The sequence below is a fragment of the Octopus sinensis genome, linkage group LG10 (assembly GCF_006345805.1).
Source record: "Octopus sinensis linkage group LG10, ASM634580v1, whole genome shotgun sequence".
Taxonomy (NCBI): Eukaryota; Metazoa; Mollusca; class Cephalopoda; order Octopoda; family Octopodidae; genus Octopus; species Octopus sinensis.
In genome coordinates this window covers 79565825-79588360 of record NC_043006.1, presented here as the reverse complement: position 1 = coordinate 79588360, position 22536 = coordinate 79565825, and the positions used below count along the sequence as shown (strand labels likewise).

Genomic DNA, 22536 nt, shown 5'->3' with positions numbered 1-22536 from the left:
TGGAGTTTTTAATTTAGACCACTTTAACCCTTTAGTATTTAAACCGGCCATATCCGGCCAAAATAGTTAATCTGTTTTATGTTCAAACTGACCAGATCCAGGCTCTCACACCTACCCCACAATGTTATTCTATATTAAGTAATTACACCATCAAGATCTTGAAGATATGAGATAATGCATGATTAATTCAAATCAATGGGAATCAATAAGCATTATGTTTGATAGAATAATCTGAACACTAAAGGGTTAAAATAGTAAGTTTGTATTATGGAATCAGAGATGGTCTTGGATGGGTTAGCACCAAAATGTTAAATGACTTGGCACTAAGCCCCTACCAAACCATGGTATGCACTTTAAAAGACATTGTGTCAGTTTGTGATTCAAGAATAGCCCTTTTGTTGTAATGTTTCTGTTGAAATATAATGCCTTTGTTTCAATTAATTATGAAAATAATGAAGAGTTTTGTAAAATAACTTAGCCATTATTCAGGTGGTATTTGGATCATAAATTGAAATAGCATTTAGATAAAAAAATTTAAATTTAGATCACTGTAAAACTGGAAGTTCATATCTCAGCAGTCTCAGGTGGGTTGGTATCAAAAGGCAGTGTGCTGTCAGTTGGAGTGCATTCATCTTTTATAATTAATACCCAATTCAGTCTTCTCAGACTTTTTTTAACCCTTTAGCGTTCAGATTATTCAATCAAACATAATGCTTATTGATTCCCATTGGTTTGAATTAATCATGCATTATCTCATATCTTCAAGAGCTTGATGGTGTAATTACTTAATGTAGAATAACATTGTAGAGTAGGTGTGAGAGCCTGGACCCGGTAAGTTTGAACATAAAACAGATTAACTATTTTGGCCGGATATGGCCAGTTTAAATATTAAAGGGTTAAACTATCACCCCCACTTCTTTTACTAGCACTTTAACAACACCTTCCTTACTACAATTGAAAACTCTTTCTCTCCATTTTAAATATCAGGTTTAGTTTCAAGTAGCAGTCTGCCATGGGTGACTGCTAACCACAAAACCACTCTCAGTAAATATTTGGTACATCAGTGCTTGATTATTGGCCCTGCCTTTAGCATGTGGCTTTGGCCAAACTAAGTCATGTACTTTTTGTGCTGTGGTTCATGTATATATCACCATAGTCCCCAGAGCCCATATAAAATTTTTCCATTGCCCTGCAGGGAGCAGTACCAATTACTTTAAGAAGCACTGGTCTTAATCATTTGAAGTTTCATTGTTGTATTAACTATCTAAAAAAAATTTCAACACCAAATCCTTTCTCTTTTTTTCTGTTTCTTCACACTTGATTTTTTACTATTTACTCATTTGTATTTCATTAGGTTCGGTATGAAGCTGTTCACGCTACAACTGCATTTATAATAGCAAATGAAAAACAGTTAAATGTTCTGAACCACTTCAGAGAACTTCTTCCTGGTATTATAAATGTAAGTTATTGGTAAATCTTTTAATTTGTCGACTTTCTGATTTCGTTTCAGGAATTTCAATTAAAGAGTAGCATTTTTTTTTTCTATGTTAGTTTTCAATCATATATTTAGATTATATACATTATCATTATATATATATATGATGAACTCTGTTGCATATGTGTGTTTGTGTGTCCTTGTCTTAATATTGTGCACTTATTGTAAAACAAGTGGTATCCATTGTTTTAGTTTTCTATGAGAAATGATCTGGAAATAGGTGGGGTCAATGACAGGAAAGGCATCTAACTGTAGAAAATCTACAGCTAGATGCCTTTCCTCAATGAATTCTGCATGGAAAAATGGTTGTTAAAAACGTTACTTATTTGTAACGAGTAAAATTCTGAACGCAAAAAATGTAATACCTTCATTACCTGAAATTAAACTATATCCACCTGCCAATCAAACAAGTATGTTAACCAAAACAAGAGTGGTTGGGGTTTGTGTGTCCATGTATATATGTATATGTGTGTATTCAATGAGGGATGTTTTTTTTTTTTTTCTATAGGGAGTAGCAGAAAGTGTAAATTCCGACCATGAGGACTGCCTTGTTAAATGCCTGATTGAACTAGCTGACAATGTACCCAAATTCCTGCGAAGTCATTTAGAATTAATACTGCCATTTTGTATGAAGGTAATTATTGAAATTTTTCATTATCATTTATTTTATTTACCTTTGTGTATGTTCTTTTCAATTTTGCTTATCCTGATCTAACTTTGTCCTTTTAAGTTTGCATGTATATTTTGCTTTCAACTCTGATTTGAAAATTGTGAGATGATAATTATGAAATTAATATTTAGGTTTACCAGTGGTTCAGTTTGATTTCTTGACAATATGGTTTCAGGTTCAATCCCACTCTGTGGCCCCTTGGGTAAAAGCTTTCTACAATAGCTCTGGGCTGACCAAAACCTTGTGAGTTGATTTAATAGATGAAAAATGAAAGAGATACCTGTTGTGTGTGTGTGTGTATGTACGTGTTTGCATGTTGTGTACCCTTGTCAGGGCATGATTGTTACAAGCAAATGTCATCATACTGTCAAATGCTATCCATTTCTAGGCATCTGAGGAAAATATCTGGAAGAAATATTACCTTGCTTGGCACTAGGTGAGGGTTAGCGACAGGAAAGGACAGATAAAGGGATTAAGTCGATTACATCAACCTCCAGTACGTAACTGGTACTTATTTAATCGACCCTGAAAGGATGAAAGGCAAAGTCAACCTCGGCAGAATTTGAACTCAGAACGTAGCAGCAGACGAAATACTGCTAAGCATTTCGCCCAGTATGCTAACATTTCTGCCAGCTCGCCACCTGGCATTTTGCCAGACATGCTAACGATTCTGCCAGCTAGCTTATAAATCACAGTTATTGCATTAAAGTTTTCATTATTTTCAAAATTAATTGAAACAAAGACAGTGTTTTACAACAGAAACACGGCAACGAAAGAGTTAAATAATATTTATAAGATTTGATTTCCCCAAAAAGCAAAGAGGAGCAAATAAATGTCATTGTTCAAGCATGATAAGGAAACTAAATGTCACAGCTTCAAGTGGGAATGGAGGTGAACAACCGAGAAAACGAAGAAGAAAATGTTTCAGAATTTCTCAGTTGTGTTTGATTTCTTCCATGATTTTATTCAGATGATGAATTTTGTTTGTGTGTTAACCCTTCATCATTCAGATTATTCTGTCAAAATGCAATACTTATTTAATTCACTTTGCTTTGAATTAATCATGCATTATCTTATGGCTGCAAGATATCAATGACATACTCTTTTACTTGTTTCAGTCATTTGAATGTGGCCATGCTGGAGCACTGCCTTTTAGTCGAGCAAAATGACCCCAGGACCTATTCTTTGTATGCCTAGTACTTATTCTATCGGTCTCCTTCGCCAAACAGCTAAGTTACAGGGACGTAAACACACCAGCATCGGTTGTCAAGCGATGTTGGGGGACAAACACACAAACATATACACACACATACATATATATATATATATACACATATATATGATGGGCTTCTCCCAGCCTCTGTCCACTCACAAAGCTTTGGTCAGCCCGAGGCTATAGTAGAAGACACTTGCCCAAGGTGCTACACAGTGGGACTGAACCTGGAACCATGTGATTCATAAGCAAGCTACTTACCACACAACCACTCCTACGACACAATTATTTATTTTTAGAACAACATTGTTGGGTAGGTGTGAAATGTTGGATCTGGCCTGTTTAAACATACAAGAGGCAGGATATTTTGGCCAAATATGGCTGGTTTAAATGCTAAAGTTTTAAGCTTGCTTCCCAGCTATGTGGTCTTGGGTTCAGTCCCACTGTACAGCATCTTGGGCATGTGTCTTCTATCATAGCCTTGTGAGTGGATTTGGTAGATAGAACCTGAAAGGAGTGTGCGCATGCATGCATGCGTACCCTTGTCTTGACATTGCCTGTTGGTTGTAAGTGAGCATCAGTGTCATACAAGCAATGTTCATTCCCAGTCTTCCATGGAAAACATGTTTGGCCTTAGGGAATATTATCTGTCTTAGGAACAGGTGAGGATTGGCAACAGAAAGGGCCTCCAGCTGTATAAAAGTTGCCTTAAATTTTGTTTGTCCCATTCAAGTATAATACAGTGGATGTTGAAATGATGAGGATCCAATATTTGAAAAACCATCCTACTACTATGCTTCTTTAGGAAAAGAAGCTTAAAGTTGTGTGTGTTTGTTTGTGTAAAAGCAGGTCTGCTATAAACCCAAGGTTGTTTAGGCTTGGTCAGCCCTCATCTGAAATGTTCTGCTCTGATGTTTTAGTCGGGTATAGAGTATCTAGGATTACGTTCCATATTATGTATGATAATAGTTTTAGGATAATGAATGAAAAGCAAAATATATGCTAGAAGTAATTTCTTTCTTGTTTGTTTTGTTACCCAGGTAGTATCCAATCGGGAAGCTGACGATCATCGACGGCAACTGTCACTAGAAGTAATTGTTGCTCTGTCAGAAACAGCTGCTGCTATGGTCCGCAAAAACTGGAAGTACATCCCAAATTTGGGTGAGTTGCATTGCTCCTGAATATTGTACATACATCTTGCCACTAAATTGTTCAGAGTTGGTCTGCTGTTTAAATGATTGAAGAGTGAGGTTTCATCACTAGAGCTACACTGGGAATGCCTTTTGGCTCTAAATGATCCTCCCCCATATTACTTTAAATCGGGGCCATGAGATAGTAGCAATGTTATAATATAACTGAGAGTGTTGAGTTCAAATCCATTCATTAACAAAACCTGTGATAAAAGTGGTTGTCATAGTATCATATCCAGAGTAGACGAACATCTCAATTGTTTCCAACGTCCAATATCCAGTGCTTCATCACTACTGAAAGAGGAACTCCCCTCTCTGGCCTCCTTCCACTGTTGACTGTCTCTGGCCACTTGTATCCATGTAGCCATTGTTTAATACTTTAAAATCAGTAGTGTGTAGAACTTAGCAGGAAGGGTACATTAGCACAGGAAAAAAAGAAGAAGAAAAACGGTGAGGGGGGGGGCATTGATAAGGTTAGAAGCTGCAGTAAAAGAATTCTGATAAACCAACTGGAAGATTGCTCAGAAAATTGATGAGTTAATAAACTCATAGTCATATAAAGAAGTGAAATGCAATTATTGCACTTTATTATTTGAAAAATGAACCTCTCAAAGTGCAGCAACATTTGTTTTTAGCACGATTGATTTCGCATCAGTAATCGTGCTAAGCAAATACAAAAAGGATGTGTGTATAGACATGTGGACAGTTTATTTTTCCATATGTGTAATGTTTGTCCCCTTGTCCCGACACTCTCCTTTCTTGACATAACAAAATAGCTGTAAGCAAGTGTTTTTGCCATGCAATTGGACCATCAATATCATTTAACGTCCATTTTCCATGCTAGCATGGGTTGTATGGTTCGACCGGGGTCTGGTAAACCATGGATACTGTACCAGGCTCCAGTCTGATTTGGCAGTGTTTCTACAGCTGGATGCCCTTCCTAACGCCAACCACTCTGTGAGTGTAGTGCGTGTTTTTTTACATGCCACCGGCACAGGGGCCAGAGCAGGCTGGCAAATGGCCACGATTGGTTGGTGCTTTTACATGTCACCAACACGGATGCCAATCAGGCGGTACTGGCATCTGCCACATTCGGACGGCGCTTTTTACGTGTCACCGGCACGGGTGTCTTGAAAACATGTCTGGCCGTGAAGAAATATTACCTTGCTTGAAAACTGATGTGGGTTGGCAACAGGAAGGGTAAATTCCATTTGATCCATGCAAGCATGGGGAAGTGAATCTCCTAATAGAATAATGAGCGTAGTGTTTCTATATATTTGTGTGTGTATATATATGTATATATATATATTTGTCCAAAATCACAGAGTAGGAGAAAGAGTAGTATAAGTAAAGGGGGAAGAGAGAAAGTACTAATTCAGTGAAGGAGAAGTAGTGAGAGTAATAGCTCTGACTGAGAGAGAGTGAGAGAAAGTAATAGCAACGAGAGAAAAGAAGTGGCAAAAGCACATCTTGTATCTTCTGTTTTTCTCTGTCACAATATATGAATGAAAAAGGAAGGGGTGACAAAAAATCAGTGTTTCAACTCTGTGTGAGTATGTGTATGAATGTAGAAGGGAGGTATGTGTATGTGCAATGGAAATGGGATGGTGGACGTTCAACGCTGAAAAGAAAACTCAAACAGCATTTCAACTCTGAGTAGATATATGTGTGTGCATGTTCAAGGGAAGTGTGTGAATGTTTGTGTCTGATTATTATGTATCTTATTTATACACAAAATACTACAATTGGCTGCCATTTTTGACGGCACGGTGTTAAAGTAATGATGATGTGGTGCTTACATATATTTTGATCTGTTTTAATTGTGGCTTTTTAAAAAAAAATTTTTCATTTTTACTCAGTTCCTGAAACGCTTGCACTTATGGTAGACCTTGAAGAGGATCCTGATTGGGCTCAAAAAGATGAAGCTGATGATGATGACATAGAAAGGTACTATACCACTTAGATATATAAATACCATTTGAAATTTTAATTTACTGTGAGAATATCAGTATTTGAACATTTTGATTTCATAAGTGAATGGAAGGTTCTTTGGTAAATTATGATGGAAGATTTAAAAATTATTTTGAGCATCTTAAGAACTGGATGTCTTGCATCATTGAGTGATTTCGGTGGGGTTTTCATTAGAAACCAGGAGTGATTTCAGTTAGTTTTCATTAGATACAGTTAACCCTTTGCCTGTCATATAATACGCATAATTCACATAACATATTTCCACAATGTCCATGCATCATAGATGATATGCATTTCCAATTTTTGCCAACCACCAAAGTAACTTGGGACTTATATTACCCAAAAAGTATGAAACAAAAAGGGTTAGCTAAATGTCTGAAAAAAAGTATGAGGGCAAACTGATGAAAATATTTTGGATAGGCGCAAGAGTGGCTGTATGGTAAGTAGCTTGCTTACCAACCACATGGTTCCGGGTTCATTCCCACTGCGTGGCACCATGGGCAAGTGTCTTCTACTATAGCCTCATGGCCGACCAAAGCTTTGTGAGTGGATTTGGTAGACGGAAACTGGAAGAAGCTCGTTGTATGTATGTATATACATATATATATATATATATGTGTGTGTGTGCATATGTTTGTATGTCTGTTTGTCCCCCCACCATTGCTTGACATCCGATGGTGGTGTGTTTACGTCCTCCGTAACTTAGCGGTTCAGCAAAAGAGACTGATAGAATAAGTACTAGGCTTACAAAGAATAAGTCCTGGGGTCGATTTACTCGGCTAAAGGCGGTGCTCCAGCATGGCCACAGTCAAATGACTGAAACAAGTAAAAGAGGCAAAGGGTTAATTGTAGTGCTCTAATGTATTTAGAAGACACATTGATGACACATTTCAAAGAGCCACATTCTGTTCACAAGCTGCCCTAAGACCTTATGTATTATGTGCATTCAGTTACCTTTATATCAATGTCTTCTAATTTGTCCTTTCTTTCTTTCTCTCCAGTAATGCCATAGTCGGTGAGAATGCACTGGATCGTCTTGCCTGTGCTTTGGGAGGCAAAACTATTTTGCCTCCCATTGTATCTCATATACCTCAGATGTTGACGAATGGTAAATATTAAAACCCTTTTTCCTACTCTATTACTCCCTTGTCTTCCCACACCCTTTCTTTTTTTTTTTTTTAAATATTTTCCTAATATTGACACCCACCCCTTTTTGCTTTTTTTTTGTCTCACAATGGCTGTGTAATCAAGCGCCACATGATCTGAGACAAGATAATATAGTTTAAACTATTTAGTTTATCTCAAATTTCACCTGAATCAACTTTGACTTCTCAACTTATCTAATTGGGCTCATTAAAATGGGGCCAAGTTGACTTGAATGGACACACACAACTAGAAATATAGCTGCCACTCAGTAGCAAGTATGATTTTGTAGCATGTTCCATGTTTTTGTTAATTGTTTTAGCTGCCTGTGCAGTTGTGATCAGGTATTGACACCCTCCTGGCCCTACCAACTTTAACTCAGCAGGACATCTATGATGTGACAGCTGGAAGAAGGGCTGCATTCCAACTCATCCACTTGAGTTGATTTGGAGTATGAAGTGTCTTGCTTTTGGACACACTGTGCTGTCCAGTTCAGGTACTAAACTCATGGCCTTAAATATACATACCCAACACTACCAGTCTGTAAGCCCCCCCCCCCTGATTAAATTGTAAAAAAAAAAACCCCCAAAAAACAAAAACAAAAAAAAACACCCTTTTGTTGAATTTCAGAAATGTTTTTTTTTAGACAAAGCTATTTTAAACAACCAAAACCTTGATTTGATTTTCTAAAATTAATAAAAAACCCAAGTATGAAGCTCATTAGCTCCTAGCTACAGTTGGTTCTATGTTCTTTGTTTTTTCTTTCATACATTTATTATAGATTTTATGGTCTAAGAGCAGTACTTATCAATATGAAGCTACCATAATTTTTTGAGAACACTGCTATCTCATATTTTATCCTTTCTTTTTCATTTTTTCACTAGTATAATTGTTGCAATGAAAATGGTACTCTCCTTCCCACATGACAAAGTGGTATGAATGAGTTAGCCACTATGTCACAGGAAGTCAGTAGTAGTTTAGTCATTGTATGAGTTCTCAGTTGGAATCAGTGTCTGTCAGTTACGTGTTGTATACAAGTTCAAGTTACTGTTAAGGTAGATGTTTCAAAGTCATTGTCTTGCGGAGCTATCAGCGATAGCACGATAGATGAGTCAAAGATGTTAAAACGCAGAATACCACCACAACATAATAGTGGCGACAAGATTATTACAGTGCCAACAATAACATACAAGTGAACAAGGCTCCACATTGTAACAATAATGCTATCCTAACCCAATATTGACCATGATATTTTTGTATTAAATTTTTTACATTATGCATGAGTGAAAATGATTTGTATTTACTAATTATAATAAATTTATTCTTCCACAGCTGATTGGCGTTGCCGACATGCCGCATTAATGGCCATTTCTGCTTGTGGTGAAGGCTGCCATACCCAAATGGAGCAAATGCTAGCCAATATTGTTGAAACTGTGTTACCTTATCTGAAAGATCCGGTAAGATCTATTTTTGTTAGTTGCAGGTTAATTTAATGCCCATAGCTGTCATGTTGATGAGTGTGTGATGGATGGATTGTAGCCATAAGTGTGTTTTATATTATCAGGATATTGTGGTCAAGGTGTTGATGAAGTTTAGTAAACATGGAAAAGCTGTGTGTTGGTAAATTCATTGGCCATAGAAATAGATGACAGAAGAAATATCATAGTTAACATAACTTTTATTTATTGTTATGAGACTAACAACTACTTTGAGTTGTTAATACATAAAGGCTGGTTGTTGTTCTGTTGTCTCTCATATAGATATCTCTGGTCATTGTAGTCCACTATTAGGTGGCTGATGAAAAAGGAGAGAAAAGAGAGTTTACCTCTCTGAAAGTTATTGAGAAGGTAGGAGGGATATGTTAGTTCTGTGACAGCCACTGAGTAAAGAGAGAGAGAGATATCTTGACTCTCTGAAAGAGCTGGTGAAAGGAAGCAGGTGTGTTACCCCTTCTGTAAGTGCCAGGTCAGTATGAGAGAGAGAATTTTGTTTAGTGTTCATATTTATAACAGACCCATTGCTAAACTAAGTCACTACAAGAAAGGGTATTTCATCATCATCATCATCGTTTAACGTCCATTTTCCATGCTAGCATGGGTTGGACGGTTTGACCAGGGTCTGTGAAGTCAGGAGGCTGCACCAGGCCCAGTCTGATCTGGCAGTGTTTCTACAGCTGGATGCCCTTCCTAACACCGACTACTCCGTGAGTGTAATGGGTGCTTTTTACGTGCCACCGACACTAATTGAACTAAACGTAACCCAAGATGTTAACAGTTTACAGCTGACTCATAAAACTCCGACTGCAAATTCAGAGAACAAAGGAAAGAAGCTTGCTGGAATATTCAGGCTGAGGTTTCAATTCCTGGTTAAGAATCCAGGATCTAATTACTTCAAAGTGCATATAAACATGGTAACATGTTGAAGCTCTGAAGAATAGAGTTGTGTGATTTGGTGGTGCTGGGTGCCATGCTGTCAAAGATAATGTGTTAATGTGTTGACAAACATTAATCTAAAGGGTTAACCTGTGTTTCACTTTCTTCTTATTAATATTTTCATTGTTATTATGAAGGCAGTAGATTGGCACAATCTTCATAGTATCAGACAAAGCCTTGTGATATTTAGCTGTGGCGGGTTCAGATCCTGCCAAAATCAACTTTGCCTTTCGTCCTTCTAGGGTTGATTACATAATGTACCAGTCATATATGGGGTCAAGATTGTAATGAGACCAATTTCCATTATGGCATATTGAATATTATCAGCCTTTTATAGACTCAGCATGCTAATCTGTAATGGAATGTTGATTTACCCAAGGCTGTGGAGACAGAGTCGGAAACAATTAAGGGATAGCTGGAGTTGGAGTCAGTAAAACTATATCGACTCTGACTCACAATATCTATATTTTTTACTATAACATATAAGTTATAACATAAAAAGCCTACCCAATGTACAAGCATATGCATATGCTTTATGAGATATGTAGACCACAATCACTTCATTATGTAAAGAGGAGTTGGAGTGGAAGTTCTTTGTTTCAACTCCGCAGCCCAGGATTTACCTATCATGTGAGTTTTGAACATTGGTTTAAGCTTGTGTTGTGATTGGTTGAGTATTGTGCAGGATTTGGATTGAAGGGCCAATCAAGTTGTACGTAATACATTCTCAAACAACTAATCTGTCTGTGCTCTGGAGCCTACCTTTTCCCATAAATTGGTACAACAAATTATCTATGGGTAGAAGGGTTGAGAGTTTTTCATCAAGGTGAGTTACCAAAAATTTCTAGTCTTGTGTCTATGTAGAAAATTAACTATTACTATATTTGTTATTATTTGGAGGGTGATGGTTGTATGCAGCAAAGTTGTTAGAGTATCAGAAGAAATGCCTTGTGGTATTTCTTCTGGATAAAGAAGATAAAGGCGGCAAGCTGGCAGAAAACGTTAGCACGCTGGGCAAAATGCCTAGCGATATTTCGTCTGCCGTTACGTTCTAAGTTCAAATTCCGCCAAGGTTGACTTTGCCTTTCATCCTTTCGGGGTCGATTAAATAAGAACCAGTTACGCAGTGGGGTCGATATAATCGACTTTATCCGTTTGTCTGTCCTTGTTTGTCACCTCTGTGTTTAGCCCCTTGTGGGTAGTAAAGAAATAGGTATTTCTTCTGGATAAAGGGAGTAATGCACATCACTCATAACTGTATGAGTGCTGTATTACCAAAGAGTGTTTTGATTTAAGTACATCACTGAACTTAAATCTTTCTATGAATATGGAGAAAGTTGTAGGGAAATCATTTCAGACTAGCATTTGTTAATCCATGATATGAAGATATTATGTAAGTGACCTGGTAACCTCGTGATTTTCAGATATTAAGTTTGTCTCAGGGTTATTTAAGTTACCTTTAGTATAAATGTGGAGGTGCAATTGCCCAGTGGTTAGGGCAGTGGACTCGCGGTCGTAGGATCGCGGTTTCGATTCCCAGACCGGGCATTGTGAGTGTTTATTGAGTGAAAACACCTAAAGCTCCACGAGGCTCCGGCAGGGGATGGTGGTGATCCCTGCTGTACTCTTTCACCACAACTTTCTCTCACTCTTACTTCCTGTTTCTGTTGTACCTATATTTCAAAGGGCTGGCCTTGTCACTCTCTTGTGTCACGCTGAATATCCCCGAGAACTACGTTAAGGGTACACGTGTCTGTGGAGTGCTCAGCCACTTACACGTTAATTTCACGAGCAGGCTGTTCCGTTGATCGGATCAACCGGAACCCTCGTCGTCGTAACCGATGGAGTGCTTCCATAGTATAAATGTGTATTTGTTTTCACAGTTTTATATCATAGGTTATTGATGTGTATTATTTTAGTGTGAAATCATTATAAATCTTGTGTGTTACTTTTCCTCTCTTGCAGCATCCACGAGTACGTTATGCTACATGCAATGCACTTGGTCAGCTCTCTACTGATTTTGGTCCATGTTTTCAAAAGAAATTTCATGATAAGGTAACGACGCTTCCCTCTTCTACTTCTTCTGCTGTCCCTGTTTATCTCTCAAAGGAAATTATCTCTTCATTTTACTGTATGTCTCAATATGCTCATCAGTATTCAGCTGTAGCAGGCTGGCAGTTGGTTATTATGATTTATTTATTGATTTTTATCAGTTTGTTTTATATATATATATAGATAGATATAATGTGTCTCCTTGTCTTGACATCACATGACAGTTATAAGCGAACATGACTGTTGTGCAAGCAGTGCCTCACTCCAAGTCTTCAGTGAAAACATGTCCAGCCATGAGGGAAATGATTAACTTGCTTGGAAGCCAGTGAGGATTGGTGGTAGAATTGATATCCAGCTGTAGAAAATCTTCCTCCGTGAGTAAATTCCATCTGATCTATGCCAGCATAGTAAAGTGGCCATCAAACTGGTGACGATGAACACCAAATTAATAAGTATGATAGCAAATCTGTTTTAGTCCACTTCGCTGAGTGGTTGGTATTAAGAAAGACATCCAGCCGTAAGAACCCTGCCAAAGTAGACACAGTAGCCTGGCTGGCTCCTGTCAACCATCCTACCCATGCATGCATAGCAGACAGATGTTAAACAATGAATGAATGATGAAGGAGCTTGTGAACAACAGAGCTTTTCTGGCCATTGTTCAAAGGTAGAAAATGAAGTGGTTGGTCTTCTAATGTGACACAAAGACATCCCACCCCTTGTGACTATTAGCTTGCATGGAGAAAACCTCAGTAAAAGGGTAGAAATACCACAAAGGAACTAATGTGCAACATCAAGAAATAGACAGGGAGGAAGGTGGTGAGAAACTTGGCTGATGATTAGAAGAGATAGAGGATGGAGTTTGCCTCTCTGGCTGTGTGCCTACAGCTTCCCAATGTTATGGATTTTGATTTTGTTCACCTATCCTTGGTTCTACGAGGCAGTCAGTTGTACCCAGTGTTTTGATTGGCATGGTCATTTCAAAAGCAGAAGAATCTCCTTGGAAATGTGGTATTGTGCATCAAGAATTCATCCCCTAGAGCCAGGCCATCAATCGAGAGTTCTACTGCAACGTTTGAAGGAGAACGTTCAGCGAAAGTAACTGGATTTCTGGAGCGCAAAGAATTGCATTCTTCAGGACAATGCACCTTATCACAAGCTCTCCTCACTTGCCAAAAACAACATGGTATTGCTTCTGTATCCACCTTGTTTGCCAGATTTTAGCACCTGCGGACTTCCATCTCTTCCTGAAGATGAAAATCCAGCTCAAACGTTACCATTTTATTTCGAAGGAGATGATGTTAAAATAAGTTACTTTTTGTTAAATATAACTAGTCTGGTAACCTTTTGATACCACCTCGTATAACAACAAAAGTGTTAACTCTTGTTCATAAACGGTTGAGTTATTTACAACCTAAGACTACTAGTACAACGCTTTATGAGTTTCAAGCATACTCCACTAGGAATCAAGGCAGCGCATATTTATCTTCATAGCATTTTACATAGAAACATGAATATCATTTTTACTTTGTCTTTCAGTGGTTGTCTTTTAAAACAAGTGTTTTAACTCCTCCTTCAGATACAGAAATATTTAACACTAAAAAAGAAAATGAAAAATAACACAATTCCTTTATTAATTGTTATTTTATATAATAAACTAGTCATTATAAACAAGTCTGTAAAAGATTCATCAGCAAGGTTTTATTTAAGCTCTTAAACCTACAAATGATAAATAATTTGTATTGGATGTAAAATGAAATTTTTATAACCAGGGACCAAAATCTTGACTAGTCAAGAATTTAGGAGTTGGCACTGTAATGCTCTTTGCTTCATTCCATATTTAATTAATTTTTAGTTAATCAGACTTTCAGGGTTGTCTCCCTTATATTTTTTGACCAGAATTAGTTATTTCTATACTGTTTGTTTTCATCAGCTTATTTAAAATTAAAATTCCTTAGCTTACTAGATTAAGTATGTTAAGCACCCACTTCACTATTTAGGTCAATACATGAGTACTTGGCCAGTCTGTTCCGATTCATTTACTGACTATTGTGGTATTTGCTTAACCAGGAAAATATTCATTAGTTGACTTCTGAAATTATACTCTTTGTTGAATGCTTGAGGTTTAGCTGCCAAAACAGGGCAGTGGTATCATCGTTGTTGTTGTGGTAAGCTGACAGAACTGTTAGAGCGTTGAAAAAAATGCTTTCTGTTATGTCTTCTTCACTGTGTTCTGGTTTCAAATTCTGCTGAGATTGACATTACTTTCCATTCTCTTTTGTTCCTTCTCGAGCCATGCCTGGCTCATAAGGGCCAGTTTCCCGGTTTCTTGGCGTATAAGTTCCCCACCTGGACGGGACGCTGGTCCATCGCAAGTGAGCTGCAAGATGCAGGAGGAAAGAGTGAGGGAAAGTTATGGTGAAAGAATCAGCAGAAGTTTTGCCATTACCTTCTGCCGGAGCTGCATGGAGCTTAGGTGTTTCACTCATAAACACACACATCGCCCGGTCTGAGATTTGAACCCGCGATCCCTCAACCGTGAGTCCGCTGCCCTAACCACGAGGCCATGTGCCTCTACTTTCATTATCTTAGGGTTGATAGAAGTGCCAGTTGAGCTCTGGGGTTGATGTGATTAACTAGCCTTTTATCTCCAAATTTTAGGCCTTGTGCCTTTAGTAGAAAGGATCAGCATCACCATGAGGCTATTATATGCTATTTTAGTTAGTAGGGAAGTTATCTTTAGGCTTTCTCTTTTACTTGTTTTAGTCATTTGACTACAGCCATGCTGGAGCACTGCCTTTAGTCGAATAAATCGATCCCAGGACTTATTCTTTGTAAGCTTAGTACTTATACTATCGATCACTTTTGTCAAACTGCTAAGTTACGAGGATGTAAACACACCAACATTAGTTGTCAAGTGATGGTGGATGGGGGAAAAACACAGACATACAAACATATATATATATATATATATATATATATATATAATATATATATGATGGGCTTCTTTCAGTGTCCGTCTACCAAATCCACTCACAAGGCTTTGGTCAGCCCGAAGCTGTAGTAGACGACACTTATCCAAGGAGCCACGCATTGGGACTGACCCTGGAACCATGTGGTAAGCAAGCTACTTACCACAAAGCCACTCTTCACATTTTGTGTTCAGATCATGCTGAGATCACTTTTGTTTTTCATCTCTTCAGAGGTCAATAAATTAAAGTTCTAATCAGTTACTGGAGTTAATGGAGTCATCTCACTCCTGTCCCCTCAAAATTGCTGGTCTTGTACTAAATTAGAAGCAATGATTTTTTTAATTATTATTATTATTTTCTGTTTTCCAGGTTGTAGATGCACTTCTGCTTACTATGGATGATGATGAAAATCCCCGTGTCCAAGCCCATGCTGCAGCTGCTCTGGTCAATTTCAGTGATGACTGTCCCAAATCTATCCTCCTTGAATATCTCGATACTATACTAGGAAAGCTTGAACAAGTGCTGAATAAAAAGCTCCATGAGGTAAGTGACATAAACATAACTGAAGCCCGTATACTGAAGTTTATAAAATTTTGTTTCTGATTTAGCAAAATGCTCATTACTGATCCCCTTCTTCATAAAACCCGGCTGTATTGTACCTCAGAACAAAGTATATTTATTTAGCTTCCTTTATTTTTATTTTTCGCTCTCTTTTTTTGTTTCAGTTGGTTGAGAAAGGCCGCAAGTTGGTGTTGGAACAGGTGGTTTCTACTTTAGCTGCAGTGGCCGACACAGCAGAAGAAAAATTTGTCCTCTATTATGATAAGTAAGTTGATGTTTATCGATGCTTTACTCTGCAGCAGCTTGGACAAGTGTCTTGTACCAAAGCTTTAGGGATATTCTCTATCTGTTATAAGGCGGCGAGCTGGCAGAAACGTTAGCACGCCGGGCTAAATACTTAGCGGTATTTTGTCTGCCATTACGTTCTGAGTTCAAATTCCGCCGGGGTCGATAAATTAAGTACCAGTTACGCACTGGGGTCAATATAATTGACTTAATCCGTCTGTCTATCCTTGTTTGCCCTCTCTGTGTTTAGCCCCTTGTGGGTAGTTAAGAAATTGGTACAAGCACTTTTGCTGACATATATACATACGATGATCAAATTCAATAACAAGGCTTTGGTTGGCCTGAAGCTATAGCAGAAGACACTTCCCCAGGGTACCATGCATGGGACTGAATCAAGCTTCCCAACCATGTAGCCATATAATTATAAAATAAACACAGGCTTTTTTTTTTTTTAAAGAACATGTTCACAGTATTCTGGGTGTTGTGAGACCGTTTAGTCGTAAAAACTACTTCAAAATGTCCTTACCACTGCATGGAAAAGCAGATGTAAAGATGGTGATGGTGTGTGTAGTCTTGTGTTCCTTTACATTCTGTAACTCAGCTGTTCAATGAATAAATATCAATAAATTAAGTACATGTGTACTGGCTGTTGTCCACTGACTGAAACAAATTGTAGAATACCCAAATGTGAACTGTTGCATAAGTTTCCTTGCATAGCAGAATCTACATTACAAAGGGGGTTTGTTGTGAATCTTTATAATCTGAGACTAATCTCCTGTTTCTAATCACACAGCCACTGGTGAAATCCAATTAGATCAAAACATCTATCGTTTTGGTTGATTAGCCTATTACTCACATACTAAAACACCCAAATGTACTTTTGAGGAAGACGCAAAGTACTTTACTATACAGAATTTATTTTTACAGATTTCTGTTTGTGTGTGTGTAAATGCACCTGCATGTGTGTGTAGTTAAGAAGCTCACTTTACAACCATATTGTTTCAAGTTTATTCCCACTGTGTGGCACCTTGGGCAAGTATCCTCATCATCATTCAACATCTTTTTCCATGCTGGCATGTGTTGGACAGTTTGACAGGTGCTGGCCAGCTGAAGTGCTGCCCAGGTTCTATGTCTGTTCTGGCATGGTTTCTATGGCTGGATGCTCCTCCTAACGCCAACCACTTTACAGAGTGTACTGGGTGCTTTCAAGCAGCACTGGGATATGGGTGCATCTATGTGGCACCGGTATGAGTGCTTTTTACATGGCACCAGCACCCACAAACCTGCAAAGTTAAGAATGCTCAGCTGGAAAGGGATGCCTGTTTGTAAGAACACCCATGCTTTTACTTAGCTTGATGTGTCTTTTCAAGCACAGCAGACCGCCAGGGGTTTTGGTCCCCTGTCATCTCCTCTGTGAGTCCCAATATCCATAGACTTTTCTCCCCACTTCATCCCATCTCTTCCTGGGTCTACGCCTTCCACATGTTCCCTCTACGCAACTGGTACTTAATTTATTGACCCCAAAAGGATGAAAGGCAAAGTCAACCTCGGCGGAATTTGAACTCAGAACGTAACGGCAGACGAAATACAGCTACGCATTTCACCCGGTATGCTAACGTTTCTGCCAGGGCAGTCCTCTCTCTTACATGTTACATCTGATATCTCGTAGACCCAGTTTTCCTCTCATGTCCCTTACACTCTGTCGTATATGCACACTGACATTACCCATCCATCGGTGCACACAGGCTTCATTTCTTTCAAGCTTTTGCATATCTTCAGCCTTGTACTATAACCTCAGGTTGACAAATGCCTTTTGAGTTAACTTGATATATTTTAAAGCTTGTCATGTGTATTTGTGTTTGTCTCTCTCTCCCCAACCACTTGACAACCAATGTTGGTTTGTTTATGTCCCCATAATTTGGTGGTTTGGCAAAATAGACTGATAGATTAAAGGGTAAAGACCCCCTTCGGTCATGAATAACCATGGGATTGCACCTAGAAAGTTACCTTCTGAGGCACAAGTCCAGGCAAGGTTGTTTTATGGAAGACCAGCAATCATCCATGGATACCAGTCTCTCCTCTCCATGCCACTGATGTTATCCAAGGGAAAGGCAAAAGCTGATACAGCTTGGCGTCAGTGACATTGCAACTCATTTCTACATCTGAGTGAACTGGAGAAATGTGAAATAAAGTGTCTTGCTCAAGAAAACAACACACAGCCCAGTCTGGGAATCCAACTCACTACCTCGTGATGGTGAACCCAACACTCTAACCACTGAACCATGCACCTTCACATGATAGAATAAGTACCAGACTTTTAAAACAAAGTTAATACTAACATCAATTTGTTTGACTAAACCTTTCAAAGTGGTCTCCCACAGCATGGCCACAGTCCAGTGACTGAAACAAAAAGATTTTAAAAAAGGTGGAAAATATATCACAGATGTGGCTGTGTGGTAAGAAGCTTGCTTCCCAACAACATGGCTCTGTGTTCAGCCCGCTCCACGGTACCTTGGGCATGTCTTCTACTATAGCCCTGGGCTAAGCAGACTGACAGAAGCCCATTGTGTGTGTGTGTATAGTAAGAAGCTTGCTTCGCAACCACATGGTTCTGGGTTGTCTCACTGCATGGCATCTTGGGTGGGTGTCATCTAATATAGCCTGACCAAAGCCTTTTGCGATGATTTGGTAGATGGAAACTGAAAGAAACCCATTGTTTCTATGTATGTGTGTGTGTATATATATATATATATATATATATATATACATATATATATCCCGTGCTAGTGCGTTAAACGACGATGATGATGATGATGATGATGATATATATATATAATCCTGGGGTCTATTTGTTCAACTAAAATCCCCTAAGGCAGTGCTCCAGCATGGCTGCATTCAAATGACTGAGACTAGTAAACGAACAAAAGAATATATATTGTGTGGGTGTGTGTGTGTCCGTCCCACCACTGCTTGACAACTGGCATTGGTATGTGTATGTTCCTGTAACTTAGTGGTTCGCCAAAAGAGACTGACAGAATAAGCACCAGGGTTTCTTAACTATAAAGAAATGGGGGTTTGTTCATTCACCTAGAAATCCTTCAATGTGGTGCTCCAGCATGGTTGGATCCCAATGACTGAAGCAAGTATAGATAAAAGATATATAAAGATATATATATATATATAGTCAGTAACAGTAAGCGTAAAATTAATTAATTAGTAATTAATAATTTTACCAAGCAGTGTTCAGTATGTAAAAAGACCTTTTATGGTATATTTAAAACATTACTTTATATAATTAGGGTTCAGCAAAAAAATTTACTTTACCATACACCGAACTTTTAGAAATAGCAGCCAAGGGTCTCCCAGACAATGTATACTCAAAAACTTATAGTAGAAGAAATAGCTAAATTCTTTGGCTGCTATTTCTAAAAGTTCAGTGTGTGGTAAAGTAAATTTTTTTGCTGAACCCTAATTATATAAAGTATATATATATATATATACGCCTTACTGGCACTTCTAACCGGTGGCACGTGAAAAACAACATTCGAGCGAGGTTGTTACCAGTGCCGCTGGACTGGTTCCTGTGCAGGTGGCATATAGAAATCACCATTCGAGCACGGCTGTTGCCAGTACCACCTGGCTGGCCCTCGTGCCGGTGGCACATAAAAGCACCCACTACACCCTCGGAGCGGTTGGCGTTAGGAAGGGCATCCAGCTGTAGAAACTCTACCAGATCAGATTGGAGCCTGGTGCAGCCATCTGGCTCGCCAGTCCTCAGTCAAACTGTCCAACCCATGCCAGCATGGAAAGCAGACATTAAACGATGATGATGATATATGTATATGTGTGTGTGTGTGTATATATATGTATATATATATGCGTATGTATATATATATATATATATGTGTGTGTGTGTGTGTATATATATATATATTATATATATATATATATATATATATATACATACGTACACACACAGTCAGGTAAATAAATAGGTATAATATATAAAAATATATGTATGTGTCTTTTTGTTTTTACAGGTTCATGCCCTGTTTGAAATATATTGTTCAGCATGCTACAAGAGTTGAATTAAGGCTCCTTAGAGGGAAAACAATAGAATGCATAAGTTTAATAGGACTCGCTGTTGGCAAAGAGAAGGTATGTTGTTTTCATTTCAATTTAAAAGCTCTATTTTATTAAAGATTCCATTGCATAGAAAAAATATTTTGTGATGTTGAAATTCCTTATCATAATCTTGGATCTTGAAGATGAAAAAAAGTTTGTTTCTTGCTATATCTGAAATCTTGAAAGTTATGCTATTTTTAGATTTGTGCTCGTTGGGTGTGATCTTTTACTGAGATATCTTTTTGTGTTTGTTGAGTAATAACTCTCAGTTTATATTATTTATTTACTAGCCTAAAACGAAATTTCTCAGGTGTGATAAACCACAAAAAAATTTCAGCAACAACACACACACTGTCTGTCTGTCTGTCTCCCCCCCCTTTCTCTCTCACTCTCTGTATGTCAAAAAAAAAAAATTAAGATTCAGTTGAATTAGGTATTTAAATTGAGGCATTTTGCTAGTTCGGTATAATCTGCACACCCCAACAATATTATCTGAATATTGAATGTCAAGACTCCGTGTAGGGGTATTTGTACCATATATTCCTGTTGTTTGTGTAGACAATGCAACCCAGCTAAGTGAAAATATCCACTCTTGGTAATTCAGATATGTACTTTTTATAAAGGAACTTTCCATAGTATTTCCAAAGTGCAGATTCCAAGTTAGGTGAACAGAATAAGTAGCAACGATGTACAGATGTCAGTTCATTACAGCCGTTTCAAATGGCTCCATTTAATTGATTAATGAAAACATTACATCAGTTTGAAAGAAACCGTTCTTGTCAGATGAGCACATAAAGGATAAACTAGTTGGTGTCAGTTTGCATTTCAAGTCAGCAAGGTAGGTCTGAAACAGTCCATCCTGCTTATCAGATAAGCACATTTGCCTGGGATTTTGTGTTTACTCTGCCTCAAGCAGTCAGACCAGGCTTGTGGCTTCGGAGTAAGTCAATACCTACTTTCTAAACTGTAGTGGACTTAACAAAGTATGCATTACTTGCTAAACTCATTCTGCCACAGTTGTAACAAAAGGAAACAATGTCAAAATTTTGGTTTTCATTATTGATGTAAATTTGTTTAGAAAAATTGGTTTATTCTTTATGCTTTAAGTCTGTGAGTTAATCTGACGAGAATGATTTCTTTCAAATTGATGTAATGTTTTCATTAATCAATTTAATGGACCCACTTGAAATGGCTGTAATGAATTGACACCTGTACATCTTTGTTACTTTATATATATGTGTATATATATATATATATATATATGTATATAGGCTGCTAAACTAGAGAGAAAGCAATGCATTAAGGCACTGAGTTACTCTAAAACCACAAACCTGGTCTGACTGCTTGGGATAGAGTAAACTGCTAATGTCGCACAAAATCCAGGCAAATGTTCATATTTGATAAGCAGGATGGTCTGTTTCAGACCTGCCTTCACATGAAATGCAAATTGACCACAAAAGTGTAAATGCAAAAACATAAGCTGACTAAGGTGATTTGGAATGTGTAAGGTAGACTGTTGCATACCTTTGTCGCATAGAGTGGTTCAAATGGAAAGAAAGACATTAGTTCAACAAGAATGACTGAGATTGCCTTTCATCCTTTCGGGGTTGATAAATTAAGTACCAGTTACGCACTGGGGTCGATGTAATCGACTTAATCCTTTTGTCTGTCCTTGTTTGGCCCCTCTATGTTTAGCCCCTTGTGGGCAATAAAGAAATAAGAATGAATGAGATGATACATAATCCCACCCTGCACGCTATATTTTTACATTTTTCTTAATATTTTCTGCCCCTCCTCTCTGTTCTACATTTCCAGTTTGTAGACACTCCAAAAAAAAAAAAAACCCCTAGGTACAAATCACCTCATCCTTTAAATTTTTGTTTGTATTTTGTTTAGTTCATGCAAGATTGCAGTGAAGTGATGCAGCTACTTTTGAAAACACAAACCGATATGAAAGATTTACCTGATGATGATCCACAGGTTGGAAGATTTCACTAATATCTCTTATCTTTTACTTGCTTCAGTCATCAGACTACCCCATGGTGGGGCATCGCTTTTTATAAGATTTTGTTGTTAAAGTTTATGTGCAGTAAATTATTTATACTACTACAATACACAAAATATTTCAATTTGTTTTATACAATTCTTAATAATATTCAAGTATAAAAATACAGTAGAATGTTTTAAATATACATTGAATGGCCATGGAGATCTTGTAGAGCAAAATAGGAACCAACGGAGTGTATATGCAAAAGATGGTTAAGAACCATTGGTCTAACTCATACACCCTCCAAAAAAGTAACAATGGGGATGTTGATGATAATGGTAACAGCATTGATAATGATGTAGTATTTTACTAATAGTAACAGAATTACACTTTTTTGTGATATATGTAGAACTCTTAGCCTGTCTCTTATTTAATGCTCTATT

General features: G+C 37.8%; 1 protein-coding gene across 1 annotated transcript in view; it reads left to right on the top strand.

The window, feature by feature from the left end:
• The window catches only part of LOC115216545 (importin-5), a 119686-nt gene that overhangs the window by 63732 nt on the left and 33418 nt on the right, over positions 1-22536 (top strand). Inside the window, exons 6-16 of the mRNA XM_029786003.2 lie at positions 1355-1459; positions 2004-2129; positions 4419-4539; positions 6428-6515; positions 7541-7647; positions 9015-9139; positions 12080-12169; positions 15505-15678; positions 15861-15961; positions 20022-20139; positions 22003-22086. Of these exons, the coding sequence (XP_029641863.1) occupies positions 1355-1459; positions 2004-2129; positions 4419-4539; positions 6428-6515; positions 7541-7647; positions 9015-9139; positions 12080-12169; positions 15505-15678; positions 15861-15961; positions 20022-20139; positions 22003-22086 (1239 nt within the window). The remainder of the gene's footprint in view (positions 1-1354; positions 1460-2003; positions 2130-4418; positions 4540-6427; positions 6516-7540; positions 7648-9014; positions 9140-12079; positions 12170-15504; positions 15679-15860; positions 15962-20021; positions 20140-22002; positions 22087-22536) is intronic.